We start from the raw sequence: 21,227 nt of genomic DNA, 5'->3' as shown, positions 1-21,227 counted from the left end.
TAGTAATTTTGAAGGAAAGAGGTCATCTGTTTCTCATAATTATAAAAGCCCCTTCAAGCTCTATAGAAAACTGAAATTATGACCCCCTCCCAGGTGACAGTCTTGCCCACACAGATGTGAAACATGTTAATGAAAGAAGTTATTTTATATTACCATGCTACAAAATAACATCTATTACCTTCACAAAGAAGGTAAGGTAGTTTGGAAGATTAAAATAACAGCAACATGTGTAAAACACTAAAAAAACTGTTACTGTTACAAAACAGTAATACCACAGATATTGCAGTCAAAAGTTGGAATGACATAAAGTAACTGAAATTAGAATTATTCTTCCAAATACAAGAAACTGAATTTTTATCCTGTACCATATTCTATAATTACATAAATAGCAACTTCCTTTTTCATTCACCATCCAATACATGTGACTTGAGTTTTACCTCGATCATGGTTTGCTCCAGATGGACCATGAAGTAATTCCTTCAAACAAATACGGGTTCTCCTGACAGCAGAATCTCTAGCCTAGCTTGGGGACACACTGGTAAGCACCATCAACAAACCAGAGCTCTCACACATAGCTTTTACCATCTAAAAGTCAGATATGCGTCCTATTTTATCATCTAGATTGTCTTTCCTAGTGTCAAAACGTTGCTCTCTCCAGATGAGAATTCACTCCACCTATAACAAATTTTATAGGGGAGGATGGACTATGATCTCAGAACACCTTTCTCTCTCTACCACATAGTGAAGAAGCCTGTACGACTTTAAGCACCTCCTAGACTATGACTTCATATGAGACAAAAATGACTGCACTGAATGAGAAATCAGCACAAAGTTAAGTGGCTTCGCACCATAGAGCATGGCACTAGCAGACAGAAACTTCTATTTAGATAACAGTTTGCAAAAACTCATTGTGCGCAAGAAATAGCCTCAAAACACTGATGGGTCTTCTGAGGCAACAAGGTTCTCTTGATTCTTCAAAATTCAGAACCTCATTTTCAAAATCTTACAAGTCAATGAGCATTAGGAGCCCTTGGCCTGACACAGGCCTTCTGGAACTGCTGGCATAGAAACATCTCACAAATTCCATGTTTAAGGTTTGATATTTCAGCTATGTCAGAACTGCAGTGGGAAATAATCTGAAGAAAAAGTTACTAGAAAAAGCATTTTGTAATGGCTTTTTTCAACGTGGTTTGGCACTGCTTAAACTGATTTTCAAGTATAAAGTGAAACTCTGCCCTCATTATGAAGGTGAAAACCTGAGCTTCAAAAGTACTATAATGTCTAGCTAATCATGATTGGATCAGATAAAGCTCTTGCTTAAAGAAATTAAGTTTACTTCTGATTACCTTTTATCTCCTACCAACCTGAAATGTGCTACCTAGACTATCTAGCAGAAAACAAAATTCTTGAAAGAGAGGGACATTTTCTGAATAAGTCACAGTTGTTTCTTGTGCATGAGTGATGAGATGTGCAAACAGATGCCTCACATACACCCTGAACTTCGAAAGTCACCAATTCTCTTCTGCTGTTATAATCATGTGGCTTCCAGAACTGCAGCTCTGGACTTTTGCTTGGGTTTTTTGAGCAATTCTGCCATGCCAGGCAGTGAATCTGTGGTTCAGGTTAAAAAATGTGGAGGTGAAATCAGACAATGCCAAAAAAAAAAAAAAAAAAAATCTATCTGAAGATACAACAAAAACAATGGAAATAAAAAGAAAAAAAATACTCTTTTAAGCATCAACTTCAGAACTGAGTTTCAGGTTTCCCCATTAAACTGATGACTGAGAGCACTAGAAGTCTAAGAAGTTTCCAGGGGTTTTCAATGCAGCTCTTTGGAACAAACAGCAGAATAATTGATTATTCAGTCTCCTGCTTTACTCATAACCCTTCAGCTGCCTCCTTTCAATCAACTTCTAGACACACACAAATTAAAACAAAACAAAACAAACAAGAAAGCATTGACCACGAGCTCTTTACAAAGGGTTATGTAAAGCCATCAGCAAAACTGTTCCTGATTCCACAAACAGAAGCATCAGGAAGCCTTAAGTGGCAAAAACCTGGCACTGATGGCGTCAGCACAACCTTTCATTGCATTCTGAGAATGTGAATCTCTATGGCTATGAATTTGATGTTATGCCTATGCTACATAAAATGACTCTGCTAATAAAACCCACTGTGCTTCATCTGCCTTTTTCAAGCATCAAAGGCTATGTCTACAATACACAGACAACGTGTGGACCAGCAGGAATAAAAAGGCTGTGCTGAGGACTTCAGGTCCACAGCATATATCTTTCAAGAGGTTTTAATTTCTAGCCTAGTCCTATGGGTTGAATGCCTACTAGATGGCACTTCTGCAGCACAACGTTCAATTTTGTTTCACTTGAAAGGAATCCAGCCCGTGAGCTCTGGGACTGCTCCACAATGCATGTAATACATAAGGGACAATTAGGAGATGCATTTCCAAACCACACTCCTGATTTGACCTAGCACACTAAAGTAGACACATCCAAAGAGCTTAGAACATGTTGTTGCATTAAACCCTCTAAAATTAAGGAGTACCAAGGTCATGAAGAGCTTTACCTCCCTCTCTGTTAATAGGACTTGTGGCCTTCAACATGCTTCACATATGGGCAACAACCTACAGTGAAGACGATTTTTACAGCAGCAGGCACTGTGTTTCTGATTCCAAATATGCCATTTCGCACCTGCTTGACCTTGTTATCTCCAGGATTTTTATTCAATTATCTCTCCACATTTAGAAAGCTTATCTGTGTAGCTGAATATTTTATTTTCAGAAGAGTTTGTCAGCCTTTACGTCTGTTCTACTGACAAGGGTCTTCTTGATGACTTTGCAAAGCACACATTATTGCATTAAAAAAATCATCAGATGTCTCATACACTTGTGAGAAACCGGGCTCCTTGCCTTCTTCACTTGGGCTCTCCCTCCCCCTTCCCAGTTTTATAGTAGTCAAAAAGATTTACTTCTCTTCTAAAAAATAATATATAAATAAATACATTGCGAGTCACAAACATTAAATACTTAATTTGAACCGGCAGAAAGACCAGCTACCGGAATTCTACAGTGGTCTGTTAGCTCGTATGTCTCCGCATGTGCATATTGAAGGAAACAGCAGAAATAATACTTTACAATTTGATGAACAACATATGACACAGAACCTCTAGACTCATAAGAAAAGGTTACAAAATTAGGAAAATACCTTCCATATAGAATTCTGCCCTCTCCAGTGAAAAAAAACCTGTACACTCCTTACTTTCACTGATACAGAACCATCATAATTAAGGCTTGATATATATTAAAGAAGAAAATAATCACTAAGGACTTAACTGAAGTTTGGGTGATAAAAAGGGACATTTTCTGAGTACATGTTGGATGTCAAAACAGAAAGGCTGATACTGTGCCATCTGCTTATAGGCAAAATCCTCCCTTGATTTCAGCCATAAGTTTTGCTTATAGTTGGTACCGTGGCTTATAATAATTTAACAGCATTTCTTTCTGGTGCAGAATAAAATATCATTCTCCATTTCATCATGCACACAGGAAGAACCCATGAACCTAGTTTAAACTGGAAAGAGATAAGAAGGAGAAGAGGGAAAAAAAGCATATTTGATTCTCACAGTCTATAGAATTATCTCAATGCCAGCTGCAGACAGGAGCATTATCTCTAAAAATCACAAGAAGCAATCACAGCATCAGAATAAGCAAATGAAAAGACTGTGCTTTCAAGAGGGACAACAGCAAAGTAATACCAACTTTGAAAATATGCCTAAGTTTAAAAAAAATGAGTTAAACTGTTGCATTGGTCTCACAATAAAGCAATGCATACACCTATTAAATAACCACTAATTCCCATTTCTGCAAATCAGATTCTGCACCCAACAAGCAGCCCATACTAAACTTAATGATACTGCCTATTCTTTCTTCCCATAAAGATAAAAAAATAACAGGGAAACAGTCTAGCCTAAAAGATGCCACAAGGGTTGCATTTCGCCCTTTCCACTGAAAACTCACCTTAGTTTCTGACTACAAGTGCTTGGGAAAGAAAATCTTTTTAACATTTCACACTGCCGCATTTTCCCTCTTCGCAGAGCTCTTCAACTACCCCTATTCCACTGTCACACATTCCTAATACAGTGGGGATGGCCTGCCTGTTACAAATTACTCTCATAAACCAACTATTTCTGCTGCTTCCTCTGGGGTTGCACCCAAGGTGCGGATCAAGCAAGCAACACTCAGCATCCACACTGCAAGGTCTGAGCGGGATGGGAGGAAGCGGACAGTAACTGATCCATGTTTTACTGCCCTTGGCATTTGCCTTCTGCAAGATGCGTTTCAGAAGATCACCAGCACAGGTACATTTGAACATGCCACCTTCTTCCTAATGCTAATGAGCCTCTTCACTTACCTGAAATCTGTTTGACTTAAAAACTACAGGCATAAGCAAACATCTAGTATGTAACAGTCTGTTTTCTCCAAATAAATAAACTGGGGTACTTTATCACTGTGGACAATGCCACAGAACTAGTTCTTAAAGCGACTGTTAAAGTCACCCCTCCCTTACTTAGCTGCTGATATTCTAGAGAACCTCAGCTGTAGCTTTAAGTACCTTCTGATCTTCTTTGAGCTTTTGGAAGCATGTACTTTTAAGGCTCTGTTGACATCTATGCAAAGTAACTGAACAAAATGAGGGAAAAAATGACTGCAGAGAGGAAGGAGAAAGCAGAGTAAAATAAGGGAGCAAAACTGAGATGGATTTGAAAAATAAGTTTAAAGAAAATTGTTGACCAGATAAAGGCAAAAGGAACTGGAAAAGGGAAATCAGAAATGGTAACTTTCTGTGATGGAGCACACAGCCACATCTTCATATTTTCTAATACCTGATCATGCTTTCCAAGTGACACCTCCTTCACATTTCTTTTGAAAGCCTCTGCGTAAGTGAAAGATGTGCAGAGAAGAGGCGCACAAGGCAGACTCTCATTAGCTGTAAATATCAGTGAGAACACAGAATTTCTAGTATCTGAGACAGAAACTTTTCCATGTCCAAAGAATCAAACCACACATACCTGATTGCCACATCTACACACTAAAGGGCCAGCGAAAGAGGAAACTTTTAATGAAACATATTACTAGTCACTACAATTATATGAGGCATGAAGATGGCCCAGACTGGAAAAACTAAATTCCAAGCACAAGTATCCCACTGGGGTTTTTTTGGTTTGGGTTTTTTTTTTTTCTCTCTCTCTTTCTCACTGGATTTAAGGAAAATACCCTGTTTCCAGGCAATGTAGGACAAAGAAGTTTTGGTTTTAAAACTTTTAAACTTTATCTTGTGCACACTACATCTGAGTATTATCACCTCTCTTAATCACCTTCTGATGTCTGATAGTGCCCCTTTAACCTTTGTTAGTCAATTACTGAACAAGTTATCATTGTTACTCTCTTTTGAAGGAAGAGTTGTGCCCCTTTTCATGCTGATAAGAGACACATAAATATTCACTCCCAGCAAACATTTAATAGTAAAGTGTCTTGAGCAAACTACCAGAGTCTAAAGGTAGGAAGCTGTGGTTAACTTCTCTGCTGTCTTAACCCTTTAGTCAATCCAGTAGAACAAACAGACACAGAAGATGGATGCTCTTTTTTACAAATAAAGCAGAAATAGTTGTTCTCTGAAAGAATGGACTTCATAACATGCTTTATAACACAACGAATAAATCAGATGATTGGAAGTGAAATACCTACCCATTTTCTGGGCCGGCCTCTGGGTCGCTTTTCACCAGTGGCTTCTGCTTTCTGTAAAGGGAGAAGAAACACAACATATTTTGTACCTCAGCACTATTTAACAGACCCAGTAACTAGGAACTCCTTTCCTGCAACATTAGCCATAATTATCTCTCTTGGGTGGCATCAAGCCCCCTCCTGCTCTATGGGTGGAATAATCTGGTGGAATGTGATTATGTTGGTTTTTCTGACATTTCCTAGACAGCATGGCTAGGGAATGCCTCACCTGCCCCAGTGGTGCCCCTGGTCCTGATATACCCCATGTCCAGGGGCACAGAGGAGCATGCCCATGCACACCCAGCTGCTCAGTGCCCTCAGCACAGCCTAGGGTGCCCCAGCCCGGGCCAGCCACGGGGCATGCAGACTGTGGATCGGGGCGCAGGGCAGTTTGGGAACCTGAGAACCCCCAATAACACCAAATTTAGTCTTGCACAGGCTGTCAGAAATTTATTTCAGCATTCTCCTTCCTCCTTTCAGTATTTTAAGCAAGACAGACTAGGACGGGGACATAGTAAAAAGCACCGCTACTATGTACAGTGGAAAGTATAGTCTTTCTGATTATTTCAATCAACTGTGATGTGCTACATTGGTGAAACACTTCCCAAGCATTAGAAAGCTGAAAACAAACGCAAAACATCTACATACACACAGAGTCACTAAATCAAAAATACAGCCTGTTTCAAGCCTGAACAAAGCACATTATAGGAGCCACAATTCCTTCTTTTAGACTCATGATGTTCATGCATGAAATGGATTTGGACAGACTATTACCATGAACATGTGTGTGTTTGTATTGGGAAATAACCTCTACTTCATGTGAAGTTTTCCAGACAAAAGCACATCCTTAAGCTGCAAGCAAACCTTTCACTGGTCCAAAACACACCTTCCCTTTTCAGGTTTAAGGAAACAGCCCTAGAAGTGACAGTTATATTTATATAAGCCCCGCAACTGATCCTGAGGCTCACTGCAAAGGAAATATGGATTCTCTTACAGACTCATTAATTAACTGTATGACACTATGAATACTATGTCGTATGCGGTACACTAAAGTACTTATAGGCTTTAAAATGAAAATGGCAGGTTATTTTCTCTAGATAGGTTCTAGCCATCCATACTCCTCATCGGGTAAATAATCCTGTCTCACTGAGGGTGATGAGGATTTTTGCCACCATCTTTGGTGAGGGCAGGACTTGCCACATACAAAGTCCCTCAGAATGAAGACTTTTAGCACACATTCTGTGGATGTGCTTTTACATTTCCATTAATTGTTTTTTTCCCATTTAACTGTATGTGTATTTGATTTGCCCTTAGAAATCAACTGCGTCATTAAACAAATCACTTGCTGGTCAATCTCTGTAACATATACTGTAACCTAATGCTCTGTAAATCTGATACCTCTAAAAGAGAACCTGAGCTGAAGAAGTTGTGGAGGAATCTCTACAAAAAAAAACTGCCCTGCAAGTTAAATGCAATTATTTTGAAATAAATATCTCAGCAAGAAGAAAGCTGTGAAAAATAAAATTCACACTCCTAAAGGGCAAAATTATCACTCAGACTTGTTAAAAGAGTAAACCTGCTCTTTAATCGTTTACACCGGTGTTACATGTAAGGTGAAACCCCCTTATGAGAATACTTGTTAAAGTGCATTTACTATATCCTGTAGCTGTCTATTTCATAGTTTTGTTTCCTTTTAAAGTGTTCATTTCTTTATACCTTACAACCTGAAGGATGCAAAAAAAGATGTGGCTTAGTTTTGACAAGCTGTAGCCCCCTCCATTTATGTTTACTTTATAAAACACTGGGTATAAAACTGGAGAGAAAATATTGGTTAAAATTGTTCTTAACAAATCAACACCTGACATACTATCAAAGCACAAATGCCATTTATTTTCTTCTGTATTTTACCACATCTGAAGGAAAGACCCTTTTCCAAAACTCTACAAAAAACAATTAACTTTATGGAAATGAAAACTACTTTGGTATTATAATTAACGTTCCTACAAACCTGACACAAATTGTAAGTGTAACTACAGTGTATAATCCAGTTTGATGGGAAAGAGAACATGAGAGATTTCTTTGAGCAACTAATCTTTGCTTCCTGCCATGAACTGTCACGCAGCGTGGCCGCTTGCCACAAACAGGGCTGCGCCTTCCCTCTGAGAAAGGACCATGTCAGAAGTGGCTAGTGTTCCTGCTGGCTAGTTTGGATATCAGTTTGTCAAGTGCTTGGGGACCTTTCAGATTGAAAGGCACTATATTCCTGCTGTATATGATTTCACCTCATGTTAGAAGAAAAACATTTCCATGGTTCTTATCAAAACCAAATCTTTCCCAGAGGTGAGCTGAGCAAACAGCAGGGCATGCCAGAGACAGTGTTTTGGTACAGAGCAATTCTGTAAGTAAATAGGAAGGTTTCCACAGACTAAACTGCAGAAAATGAACCTCCAAAGTGGAGGTTTTTATCTCCATTCCAAGGGAAAAGAAAGACAAAACACTTCTGGAACAACCAAAAGGAGTAGTGGCAGTCCAGTAGTGATGATAAAGACGTGAAGCTTAGGAAAATATTCTAACGCCCTCTGGATATTTTTTAGTTTGCATTTTGCAAACATAGCTTATGTTTTCTCCAACAGCACAAGACTGTCTTTTAATTTGAGCACCTGAAGAAAGGTTTCATTGCATATCAGACAAGTAATTCAATGTTTCTCCACATAATTTTAAATTAATTGATAAGAAAAGGAACACGTAAGTGCCAAAGCATTCCCCTTCCTCTGAAACAGGTATTTGCATAATCAGAAACATGCCAGTCTGTTGCCTCTTTGCTTTAATTGAAGTGTTGCCTCTGAAGCTAGGAACAAACCCAGAGAGAGCTCCAAGCCACCCAGAAGTAACATGGATTCGCATCTGGGGAGCAAGATGCACGCGTTCCCAGCCACCCTACATGCAGCAGCTGGTACCTGCTTCATCAGAAAGGAAGCTGCTGCCTTCACCCTGTAAAGCACTTTTTGAAATTAAAATGTGTTTGGTCAGGGTTTTCCTAACATTTGGTGCTACATTATGAGGCATGATCTTGTTCTGTACAGCTAAGACATGAAATAATCACACTTAAAGGAGGGTCGGGAATGTTATCGAACATGAAACAAGTTTCATGAAAAATCACGAAATTCCTTATAAACAATAATACGAATACATCATTTTTGCTATGTCACATTTTAGGAACAGAACCAGACTTACTCGCATTTAAGTGCATGATCTATATAGAAAATGCGGGTGGTTTTTGCCCCAGGTGAGGAAGATGGTCATTCCAGTCACTGCTGCCTGGAATCAGCTAACAGTCCCCAGGCCGACTTGCAATTCATCTAAGCGCTGTACCAGGGCAGGGCCATCAAACTCTGCTTCCAAACGGATTTGACTGCCTATCATCTCTACCTCGTTGTTGCATAAACGCACTGTGCCCAGACAGAAACTGAGGCTGTACTACTGAAAGCAATTACCAAGACAAGTATAAATAATTGAAAGCTATAAAGTGCTCTTTGGGCATCTATCTGCTGTCAAAGAAGATCTCAAATGCAACAGAACCCAAATTTGGAGAACTCTATCCACTTTGCAAAATGATCTGCTGGAGACCTCAGATAAAATGCATCGGAGCTGTAAGTCAGGTGAAATAACTGAGAGGTCTCAGAAGAAAGATCACTGTGTCAAAAGACCTTTCCCAGAAATGTGTCCCTCTCCTAAAAAATAAGTTATTTTGTTAAAAAATAGGCTAGGCATTGGCTAGATAAAAAAAATCATGCTTCCCATGTCCTGTTTTACCCATTTTAATTCTAAACTGGAGTCAGTCTTCTGCTTCTCCCATCTTGCTCAAAATGCCTGATTTTGAGGTCTTATTTTTTAGGTACAATCACCATGCTACAATCACTTGATAAATCTGATCTTGTTTTCCCTTTAAGCCTGTAATGACTGGTGTTGGTGAGAATGAATGAAGCATGGAGAAGCCAAATAGATTTTCATGAACCAATTTAGGGCAGAGTCCTGGTCACATGCGCTTTTGTTTTTTTTTACCTTTGGACTGCTTAACTCAGGGACATGCCTTTCTACATACCAAACTCTGGCCATGTAATGTAAAGACAGTAGTAAGTGTAGTCACACACAGTACCACAAATCCTGGTTTTCAGAAGATGGCATTTCAAGATCCATAGGTGTTTTCAGTGAACTTCACTACATCAATAGCTACAACAAAACTCAAAATATTTTAACAGAAGGTGAATTTCACTAAAGAGTGTTTACTTTTAGATATTCCTGGGATATCCCTTGATATTTTCCTTCAAGATAAACACATAGTAGCTACTACTCCTTTTTTTAACCTCACAACTGTGTTTCCTCCTTCCAAATAGGAGAGTATTTATGCATATACAGTATTTTTGTCAAGCCCAACTACAGGAGCTAAACAAAGAAAAGCCCTTGAATGCTTAAGGGAAATGCAATGGGCTGGGAACACAGCTGAGCTTAAACAAAGCTCAACCACAGAACACTCACGAAACTAAAAAGGAACATCCCTACTAAGATTGTCCTGCAAAACTAGTCATTCATTAGGGAATAAAAGGGAAATCTTCACTTTTTTGCTAATTTTTAACAAATATTTTGAATGAATAACATTATGATTTGTTTAAAGACACAGACTTCAATAACAGCCTAATTGTGGGGACTCAAGTACAAGATGATCAAGAGCCTTTTTGTGTCTATCTCTTCTCATCTGCTAACATGTCATGTTCCTTCTGTTTGTGAAAATTAAACAATTGGGAAATGGTTTGGTTTTCTATAAAATGCAGTTTACCTTTTGTGCCCAGTTTCTAACCACTCAGGCATGTGTGACATGTGAGGCTTTTAAAAAAATGCCTATTACCTAAAATTAGAGTAATTGCCACATTATTAGCTGTCCAGTTGGTCTTGCAACATTCTGTATGCATTGTCAAGTTTCACATTGCTAATTTCCTAACAAGCACAGTTTGTTTTCAGATGCCCCAAGGCCAGTTTACTAAGACCAAACACAAGCTCTGAAAGCTAAAAAAAAAAAAAAAAAAAAAAAAAAGAAAAAAGAAAAAATCCCATGAACCAAGAAATCTAAAATAGACAACACAGCCATGATTCCAGGGTAAACTGTATGTCAACTGATTTAAGGGCATATCCTTTTTGAAGTGCAACAAAACAAAGTCTCAGTTGTGGAGTATTTTTAACTCACTGCCAGTTTGTTGAATACATTTTTAATTGTGATGTGTAATGGTTGCAAGAGAACACCCAATCAATTAATCATGAGTGCCTTCTCATGGCTGCTCGGTGGGTTCTCCTGACCAACGTTTATCTTACACGTTGTGAACACTCTACTACATTTCAATGAGCTCCCTTTGAAACAACCAGGGCACACACTATTCTTTAGACATTCCAGCAAATTCCAGTTGCGTGTATAGTACCCAGGTTCACATGTAGAGAGGCTTAAGCTAAATTAGCCAGCTTTCTTTCTGAGAGTTGAGACAGGCTGTAGAAAGCCGTAAATAAATATATGTATGCATATGGACGTGTAAATATGTTTACCACAAAATTAAACATATAGCTCACTCTTGTAAAAGGTGATACCCTCACCGCCAAATGAAGCTTTCTCACAGTGCCAAACCCTTTCCATCCATATTACTGTTAGAAAAACTATCAGAATTCATATTACATAAAAAAGCACTCTGAGATGCCTATTGAGAAGCTGAACCATTTTAGAGAGGGTTAATTATCAATTTGGAAAAAGAGCTAAAATATTTATTTGAAATGTGATCTCAGTGACGTTCTTCTAGTCAGGCTTTATAAGTGGTTTATGTTTTAGAGGATTTATCAAACATTTATATACCTTATCTACAAACCTAGAAACAAATCACACTTGTAATTACATACCTGTCCAAGAGGTTTTTTTATGATAAAAAAAGACGTGGTCTTTGGGCAATTTTTCACATTACCAACACCCAAAATGGTTTGCTTTAATTAGAGCAGTAATTTGATGCATTCTGAAAATCAAAACGTTACAGTGAAATCGCTCAGTTCATAAATTACGTTAAAAAATCCCCAACAACTATATGCACCAGAATAATCTATAAAGCTCTTCATTTGATATACCTACATATAAATGAATGTTTTTAAGTTATTTTCCATTTATACTGATTTCCAAATCACTCATATAAATGAAATAATGCTAATATTTCTTTTAGAAATATCTTTTTAAAACACACATCTATGAATTACTTAAAATTTAATCTTACTACAAATATTTCTCCTAGGAAAGCCAACACTCCTAAGAGTAATATTTAAAATACTAAAGCTCACATTTGGATTTGCTAGACTAACAAAAAACCGCTTTCTCTCTTTTGAAGAGTGAAATTTAAACTATTTTAAAGTGAATCTGAGGAACTTTTTTACTATGTAAAAAAAAAAAAAATCAACATTTTAAGCTCAGTAGGTTGCAGAGTGGCTTTGATTGATATATTTTAAATACTTAACCTGTAAAGCATTTGTTACTAACTCATGAACTTCCTGACAGAATGTACTGGGTTTTTTCCCAGCTCAGCAAGTAAAAAACAATTATAAATGTAAAGATTTGGAAAACGTCCCTCAAAGAAATGTTGAAAATACTTAAAACAGACATGAAACCATAGTCCCCCCCAATGATTTAATATTCATCAGTAGTTGCTATAGTAATTTATAACACTGAAAATTATCACACTTAACATGGTCAGTATCATAGGCATACTGAAAAAAGAACCATAATTACATGAGACCACAAATACCTTCCCTGCACATTTTTGTCACAGATCTACTTAAAAGACACTGATATACTTAAGCACTACAGTTCACTACCAGATTTTGTAAGCTTTTGTTTCCAATTTAGTACCTGTAAATTAGTGCTAACTGCTGTGTAACCATCAACATAAACAAAACTCCCATGTTAGTTTTCAAGCCTATACACAAATATTTGCCTTCTCTAAATTAATTCCTACAGAAAGATATTATTTGCCTTCATAATTTTCTAATGCTGAGCCCAATTCAAGTAAATCCTTGCCCCATTCAAGTAAAATTAAGTCACAATTTCACATTGTATTTGTGATGTAAAGTCCATGCATTAAATGCAGTGACTTCAGGGAGCTTCTCCTATAGCTAAATGCATTCAGAACCACCAGAATAAAAGTTTGCTCCCATCACCAAGCAGAAGTAGTGGTTCAGAAGACTAATAGCACTACAAGTAAAAGTCTCTTTGATTACTAAACAAGATATAGTAGGCTTTTACTGTAATTCACAGTTTACTTTACCATCACATTTTAAAGCTGTAAATTTCAATATATGCACTTATTTCCATCAACACATAATTGGATTTACTTCTAATTAACCTATGTTTGACAAAACACTTAGCTTTAATATACAGATTTGGTCCGGAGTAGTAACAACTGTAAGTGGACAAGAAATTAATCTTCCTCTTTCAAAAATCCTAATTGAGAAAATAATATCCTTAATGTTGATTTTCTTCCTAGATACAGGAGATCTTAGTAAACACATCAAATACATGATGTTATTTCCCTAATGTGCATGCTACTCAGGAAGCAAGCCTAGGGTCTGTACCTAAGATCTTCATGCATCATGTTAATTCTAATCTTAAAAATACAAAAGATGTGGTTTATGTAGCTTTTATTATTAAAAAGGTTCCAACTGCACAGGTCACAGCCTAAAGGACTGGGTTTTTTGCTACCAGTTGATGAGAAAACAGCATTAGGAACTCTCTCTCTTTAATAATCTCACCTTCTGAGCTGCTTTAGAGGGACTCTTGTTTTTGCTTCCTTTGGGTCTTCCTCTTGGTCTTTTAGGAGATGGTTCACCAGTTGGTTCCTAAATACAGGAAAACATGCTATTGTGGCAAGAGGCTACAACTAACCCAGAACATCTGAAGGATAAACTGTAACTAAGAAGTTACTTAAAACATGTGAATTAACAGTATAAATAAATAACACAATACTTAAAATGCAACATGAAAAATTAAACAACTCGAGGTAAAGAAAAAATATATTTTGCACAACAAAAGAGTTTAACTTCCCTTGTAATTGCACAAAAACTTTGAAATGTTTGCATATTCTAACACGTAAGTAATAGAAGAAAACACAATTTTAGAAGATGGCTATGATTTCCCTCACATAAGAATGATTATTCAAAAAATAGGTTACCCATTTAATTTCAGTTGCATTTCATTATCGCAAGATACAATTACCATATGCAGTTTCTAGTACAAGTTTTTTTTTGGGGTTGAAAAGTTAACTACCAGAAAACTGTAAAGTAAGCTTGGACTATTTTCTCTCTCAGGGGCACAAATATTTTGGATTTTTTTCTGTTGTTCTGTAGTCAGCATTATATTCACACCTATTCTAAGCATAATTCATTTGTACTAAAACGCAAATGTAAAAGTTTCTTCAAACAGAGCACTAGCAAGCCAAAAAAACTCGACAAAGGAAAATATCGGAAACAATACCCCAACTCTGAAATGACTCGACTGGAACACTTATTATTTTAGCTGTTTCTTAACTAGCTCCTCTGCCTGACAGTAAATAACCAGCCCTTAAAAATGGGTATGAATTACGAAGAGTTCGGATTCCAAATATTTATTCAGTGAATCATAAACACTATAAAACTCTTCTAGCCTTAAATATTATACATTTCATTCAGATTACAGGATGTGGTAAAACTAATTAAATGCAGTTTGTTAACTTAAACCATCTTAAAACCCTTTAGCTTTCTGAATTCCCGGGTAGGTTGAGGGAAGGCTGGCGAGGGGACTCCCCAACTGCTCCAGCCCTCAGTGGCGAGCCTCGCAGGCACTGCACAGCTGGGCTGACCACGCTTAAAGGGACGCGCTTTTCTTTCTCTTCCATACATCCAAATGATACAAGAGAAAAAAAAAGAAAAAAGGTGTGGGGGGGAAATAATAATAGAAAAATAAAATAGAAAGCCCCGGCGGGAGCTCGCAGCGCTGGTGCTGGGGCTGGACGAGGGAGCCCGGAGGGTGAAGTGGGACCGGGGGGCAGAGCCCGGAGCCGCTCCGGTGAATTAAGTGTCACTGAGGAGGGCAGAGCGCGAAAACGTGGGGCTCCGCTTTCATGCCTTTCCAAAAAGTAATACTTTCTGTACGATTTGCAGCAGCACATCGGTGGGAAAGAAGGGGAAGCAAAGCAGCCGGGTTTCTCCCCTGCTCGGGGCTCTGCTGTTCAGCTCCCGCCGTGTTTTCGGAGCCCCTCGCAGGCTCTCGGGGCAGCGGGCTGATGCTAAATGAATGAGAGTCAACCCTTTTAAAGCCCGCGGAAGCTCGCTTTAAAAAATGAGCTCCCCAGGCAGCGCTACTTCCCAGTCGTGACTTCCGAGGGAAGCATGGAAAGGGCTGCGAACAACCCCGCGCTGCCGGCGCAACCGGGTGCACCCGCGGGCGGGATCCCCCCTCGGCGGCGCTCGCGGAGGGGCTGCGGGGCTCCCGGGCCGGCGGCGGGGCTGAGCGCCGCTCCGCACCTCCAGGCGATGCGGCGACAATGGCACTCGGGGAGGGAGAGGAAGGCAAGGGAGGGAGGGGGGTGGTGGAGATAATGCACGGGTCTAGCAACCTTAGCGCGGATTCAGGTCTTGCAAGCCAAAAATAGGAGTCCGGCGCGTCCCCTTCGCGGCTGGCGGTGCGGGGGGAGGAAGCGGGGCTCCACTCCCCGCACCGAGACCCGGGAACGGTGCCCCTCGGCTCGACCTGCCTGGGAAAGCGCCGGAGCAAAGGCAATAGGTGTTGCAAATGCAGGGCAAGCCCCCTCCGGCTACCTCCCCCCACCTCCATCGGCAACGGGGGCACCTCTCTGCATACGATGACGGGGTGAGGGGGGAGGTGGAGAAGGGGGGGGGGGCGCCAGGCGAAGGGGATAAAAAAAAAAGAGAGGGCGAAAAAACCTCTGCGACTTTCTAGACACCCTCCTCTCCCCCAACCCCAGGATCTAGGGGCAGTCAGGGGCTGGGCTGGTCAAGATCGGAGGCGGCAGCAGCCCCGGTGGGACCCGACACACGCGCACACGCACACACACGCACAGATTGAGACATTGCAAGGGCCGGGAGAGGAGGGAGACAGGAGAGCCCCGTTCCCCGCTCCTCGCTTTCGCAATTTCAAAATCAGCTCGAAATGACCCAGCGAGCGCTGGTTGGTCGGAGCCGCGCTGCTCCATGTTCCCCATTTACATTGAAAAGCCCCAGCTCGCTCCGTGCACAATAGTGAAAGTCCCGAGGCAGCGCGGTGGCTCGGCCGCCCGCGGCAGCTCCCGCCGCTCCCGCAGTCCGCCCGCCGGGGCGCCGGCGGAGCCCCTCGCTACGCCTCCGCACCGCCTCGCCGGGAAGCAGCGCACAACAAAGCCCCCCGCCCCGGCTCCGGGACTCCTTCGCTTGCAGCATAGTACATGTACATGCCTATAACATGCCTAGAGATCTGCGGCTCTACGTATCTATGCGATACTGACTTGTGGTTGCTTCCTGGGTCTGCCTCGTCCTCTCTTCTGAGGCTCTGCGGTTGCAGGTTGCTCCTGGGCAGCAGTGGAAGGCTGACCGGGTCCCTCACCTTGTGCACTCATCGTGACTTCTGCTGCTCAGCCTTAAACCAGTCTCTCCAAAGCACCTTGGAAGGGGGGGAATCAAAACGAGCTCTTGCTGCTTTTGCTGCTCGCTGCCACCACCACACCGGACGTCCTGGTGCTGCCAAAAAGGAGAAGAGAAGGGGAGGAGGAGGAGGAGGAGGTGATGGTGGTAGTGGTGCTGGTGGTGGTGGAAGAGGAGGGGGAATGAATCTCTCTTACAATTTAGGAATGGTTAGTAAGTAACATGAAGCAATTCAAAAAAGGGGAGGTTTAAAAAAAAAAAAAATAGAAGAAGAAAAGGCAGAGTAAATTGCAACCCTGGAAATGCAAGGAGAGAGGGAAACACTCCGAGGGTAGTCGGGAGCAAACCAAGAAGGGGAAGAAAGATCCTACAAATTGAAAGCAAGTGGTGGCTATCGCGCTTAGATCGGATCAGGACAAATTAAGATAAGACACACTGAAAATGGACTGAGAACACTGCACAGTCTTGCCAGAAGCATGCACCCTGGGAAGACCGGGATTTCGGCAGCAGCGGGAGCAGCGGGCAAAAAGAGCGATCATTTAAAAAAATAATAAAACTATTTGGGAGATTGGGGAAGGGGGAAAAAAGGGGGTGGCGGTGCTGGGTTCGTATCTGTGATGAGAGCTGCTGCGACTGGAAATATTATTATGCGAGTCCTGCCCACGGACTCAACTAGGATGAGGGTTCAAAAAAAAAAAAGGGGGGGGGGAAGAAAAGAAAATCCACCTTTACCCGCGGGTGGAAAAACCAGGAGGGGGCTGCGCGAAAGGGAGGGGGGGGAAAGGAGGAGGAGGCAGAGCGAAAAACCGAAAACCCAGCGAGCGGGGGCTGGCGGCCGGCCAGATAAAACACGAGCAGCACGGCAGCCGGGCAGCGCCGCCGCGGCCGCCTCACGTGTCCCGCACCGGCACGGCCCCGCCGCCGCGGCAGGTTTAAAGGGCCAGGCCGGGGTCTCGGCGCCCCGCGCACCACCGCGCAGCGCTCGGCGGAGGAGAGCGCGGGCTCGGCGCTCTAGCCCCGCACACATCCCATTCCATCCCCGCCCCGCCGCCGCTGCACGTGGGCGCCCCGCCGCCGAGCGGAACAAAGGCGGCCGCGCCGGGGCCGCCCTTGTGCCGCGGCCGCGTCGGCGCCGCCGAGCGCCATTCGCGCTCCGGCCCGCGGGCACCCGACGGGAGCGCGGCCCCTTCCTTCGCCGCCGGTGCGGCCGCCGGGGAGGCGCTGCCGGTGCGGTGGCCGCGGGGCCGCGCTGCCGGCGGCACACGGTGCGGCGGGTTCGGCGCCTCCAGGGACGGCGGCCGCCTGGGTAAGATGTGGGCGGTGTAACCCGGCAGCGGGTCGGAGCTTTCCTGCCGCGACGGTGACGGGCGCGGGAATGACCTCTTTTGGAGAGCCCTGCCCCGACATTGTTCCCATGAGCGCGGCTGGGCTGCGGTCTACAGACCTTCCCCAACTCCCCAGGCAGCGTGTCCCATACAGCCTTCTCCCTCCTTTGGCGTTTGGTCCTCTCCCGTGCAAACCGCGGTTCGGCGCCCCTTCACTGTGGCACACACAGATCGCCACAAAGGCCAGGGAGGACCCGGTGTCTGTGCGTCCCCCAAAGAAAACGCTCGCACCTGGGCTCCATGTGCGACTTCGGCATTTCCCCCCATGCCACACCTCCCTCAAGGTCTTGCGCTTTGACTGAGAGAGAGCTACCCCTATAACTGTCTCCTCACATCCTTCCTTCCTTCCTTACTCGGGGGTGGACAAACACGAGAGAGCTCTTAGAAGGGGAAAAAAAAGAAAGTTACATTTTCACATATAATGTGAAGAGGGCAGAGATACCGCTGCAGTGCTTCTTGTACTGGCTATCTGGATACATCCAATTGTCACGATACCTTATAAATTCTTAGCCGTCTACAGATAAATAAACATAATCAGGCAAACAGTTACTCCAGTCAAACATACACAATCATTGATGAGCAAGGACTGTGCTGAGGAGACAGCTGAGTTATTTTCTGTGGAACAGGAAAAGTACACTGCAGACAGATGGACTAAAGAAAGAGTAATCCTAGAACAGCTCTTAAGGCTGAAAATATTCCCAAAGTGTTCTTAATCCAATCACAAGACTCCCAAAGCCTGCTTCCCTCCCATCCCCAAAAGCAACCAGCTATGGAAGATGGACACAGTCCACCTGTTAAATCTCACAGCTATCAGAAAAGTCTTGTAGTCCCAACTATACTTTGTAAAATACTCAGTTTCCATCACACCGTGAAGAAATCCACAGGGCCCTACATCCATTCTGTACATCAAAAGATTAAGCTGCTGTATAAGATCTGGATTCCAAGTGGAGATTGTAAAGTCTATAAAGTGTAGCAGCAAGTAACTTTTATAACATCCATTAACCTCTTTGAAGCATATTCATGTATCCATTTCTTTGGAAGAAAGTGCTATATGCAATTGCTAAAAGCCTGTAGCTCCAAAATTCCCGTTCCACAGATTCATCCTACATGGGCTAATAATAGTTCCATCAATCTTCCCTTGATTAATTCTACTAACAATACCATAGTATGAAGATTTTTTACATAAAGCCATAAGCAAATAATCTTCACATGGCAGCAATGCTCCTAAAATCACCCTTTGAAAGCTGTCTGGATAGGAAAGGTCTTGGCACTTGCACTGTTTGGGTCTTTCTAGGGATGTCTGCCTACAGATTCACTATTACAAGAATTAGTATTGGAGATCTGAATGACTGTGGGTCTTTGTTTGAAACTGTCTCAATTCTCTTCTTAACCAAAAGTTCATAGATTAGAAACCAGTATGATATTCCTGATGGCAGCTCTGGGGATACAAGCCTGTCTAGACTAATCCAAAAACTTGTTCTTACATCATTTATGTCCAGAGTACCTTAACACAGGTAAACAACATGACATCCAGAACCCAGAAAGCCTCACTTCCTCAAGTGGCTGGTGGAAGCTGAGAAGCCAGAAACAGTTCTTGGTTTTGTTACAGATTCCTTCCCAAAAGAGATGTGGTAACTGGTCCTTCCACTGTTCCAATCCATCCCCTGACAGTGTGGATTATGGTTCAGTGCAAACACCAGTGAATATAACTGCATAATTCATTGAAGACAATCCTGCAACGTTACTGGAGTAGAGATGACCTACTTTCCACCAGCTTTGGCCTGAGATTTAAGCTTTGGTCTATCAACTGAAGTATTAATTGTCAGTCCTTCCCCCCCCCTTCCTGGAAGCATTCATAATAGGGTAGGAAAAAAATTATAAACATAAAATAAGGCCTGGTTTCCACTCTCTTTGAGCCTACAAACTCAAAATTTACAAAGAAATTAGAGGAATTTCCTATAAAATTAAGAAGAGAATGAAAAATAAGATGGAGATTTCGTTACCTAACCCAGAACACTTATAAAAAGGCCGTTTGTTATTCTGTAGTCAGTGTGATGATTTGTGGAGGGTTAATTTGCCTCTGTTCCTAGAGGGGATCTTTTTAAATTGTGCAGTCTAACAGCAGCAATAATATTTTGCATCAGAAGACAGAACTCCAGGTTGCAGCAAAATATCTTAGAAAGCCAGAAAATCACAGGTTAAATAGGCCTTGGAGATTCTGAATAGCAGCAAGGTACCCCCTTCCCTTGTTCACATCTTCATCTACCTCCTTTCTCAAAAGTCTGCGGATGCAGAAGAACCACACATGAACAGGCTCATGCTGTGCACCCTCATAGAGAGATACCACCTATAGATAGCAACCTAACGTAACCCATACATAACTATAACTGACTCCCACCTGTGGAAGTCTGAGAGCTCAGATGGTCTCAACTGTAAGTGCATTATACAAGGAGAGAACGTTTAGTTTTTTTCCAAGCTTCTACTTTTCCCTGAAGGTCTGCAATGCAGTCTGTGTGATAGGAAGTGTGTCACCGACTTTACAGTGCCTGCTCACCAGGTTTTCTCCACCCCAGTTCTCATGAAGTGCAAACTACTCAAAAGGGATAATAAGGTGAGTTCAAGGCACTGGCTCAGGGGGAGCAGTAGTGGTTTGATTTTGAAAGATGTCTAAGGCCAGGGATGGGAGAGCAGATGGTAAAATTCAGGAGAATTTTTGCCCATTTCCTCAGTTCTTCATGGAGCTCACAAGTCACTTAGAGAGCTCCTTAGAGACCCTTCCGGTGCTAGAGGCTACTGTGTCTATAAGGGTCATATACTGGTTGGGAATTTCACTTTTTTGGTCAACCAGAGTAGCTAAAGATACTTAGTGAAAGGCTGCAGTGGGTACTCGAGGAACTGGGACCTGAGCCTCTGTTTCTAGAAAACCAGTCCTCCCAGAAGTACATTTTGCAAATATTGTCTGTATTTGTGGGAAAAGTTAACTTTTGTTTTCCCTGGTTCTTTTTGCGTGGACCTCCCTCTGGTCTCTGGGGATACAAGAGAGAGGAGGAGAAGAGCAGGGACAAGAATCTTGAGCACACCTATCAGATGGGCCAGGGTGAATCGCCACTCTTCCGATCATTTCTTTTCATCCAACTGGTGGAACCAACAGCGGCTGCTGCTTCATAATCAGCAATCTGCAGATGGCTGGGAGAATGCTTTAGCGAAGCATGACTGCGGCTGACAAACAAGACCCAGAAAAGAACATTAAGGCTCACTCTCAGGCCTCGTCTGCACTGGGGAATTTTCCCCCCTCCTCCAAATTCCCACCATTGCTCATACGAATGCAGCTGCACAATTGTTAGGGATGTTGGGAGTCATAA

General features: G+C 42.2%; 2 protein-coding genes across 3 annotated transcripts in view; one reads left to right on the top strand and one right to left on the bottom strand.

Moving 5' to 3' along the window:
- HMGA2 (high mobility group AT-hook 2) overlaps positions 1 to 17,840 on the bottom strand; it is a 121,607-nt gene extending 103,767 nt beyond the window's left edge. The window contains exons 1-4 of one of the 2 annotated variants that reach the window (XM_030480222.1): positions 16,345 to 17,840; positions 13,619 to 13,705; positions 5,759 to 5,809; positions 3,489 to 3,584 (exon numbers count right to left, since the gene is read on the bottom strand). In XM_030480222.1, the coding sequence (XP_030336082.1) occupies positions 3,489 to 3,584; positions 5,759 to 5,809; positions 13,619 to 13,705; positions 16,345 to 16,455 (345 nt within the window). In that variant the 5' untranslated portion in view covers positions 16,456 to 17,840. Of the gene's footprint in view, positions 1 to 3,488; positions 3,585 to 5,758; positions 5,810 to 13,618; positions 13,706 to 16,344 lie in introns of those variants that run through there. The other variant, XM_030480221.1, reaches the window with a different exon arrangement.
- Positions 16,948 to 20,555, top strand: LOC115605566 (translation initiation factor IF-2-like). Its single transcript, XM_030480220.1, has 2 exons — positions 16,948 to 17,786; positions 20,361 to 20,555. Exons 1-2 carry the CDS (start codon positions 17,098 to 17,100, stop codon positions 20,380 to 20,382), a joined length of 711 nt encoding a protein of 236 aa, XP_030336080.1. The 5' UTR covers positions 16,948 to 17,097; the 3' UTR covers positions 20,383 to 20,555.
- The last annotated feature ends 672 nt before the right edge of the window (positions 20,556 to 21,227 follow it).

Source organism: Strigops habroptila, chromosome 3 (genome assembly GCF_004027225.2).
Source record: "Strigops habroptila isolate Jane chromosome 3, bStrHab1.2.pri, whole genome shotgun sequence".
NCBI lineage: Eukaryota > Metazoa > Chordata > Aves > Psittaciformes > Psittacidae > Strigops > Strigops habroptila.
Note: the sequence above shows the minus strand (reverse complement) of the source record. Positions and strands in the feature narration are given on the sequence as shown.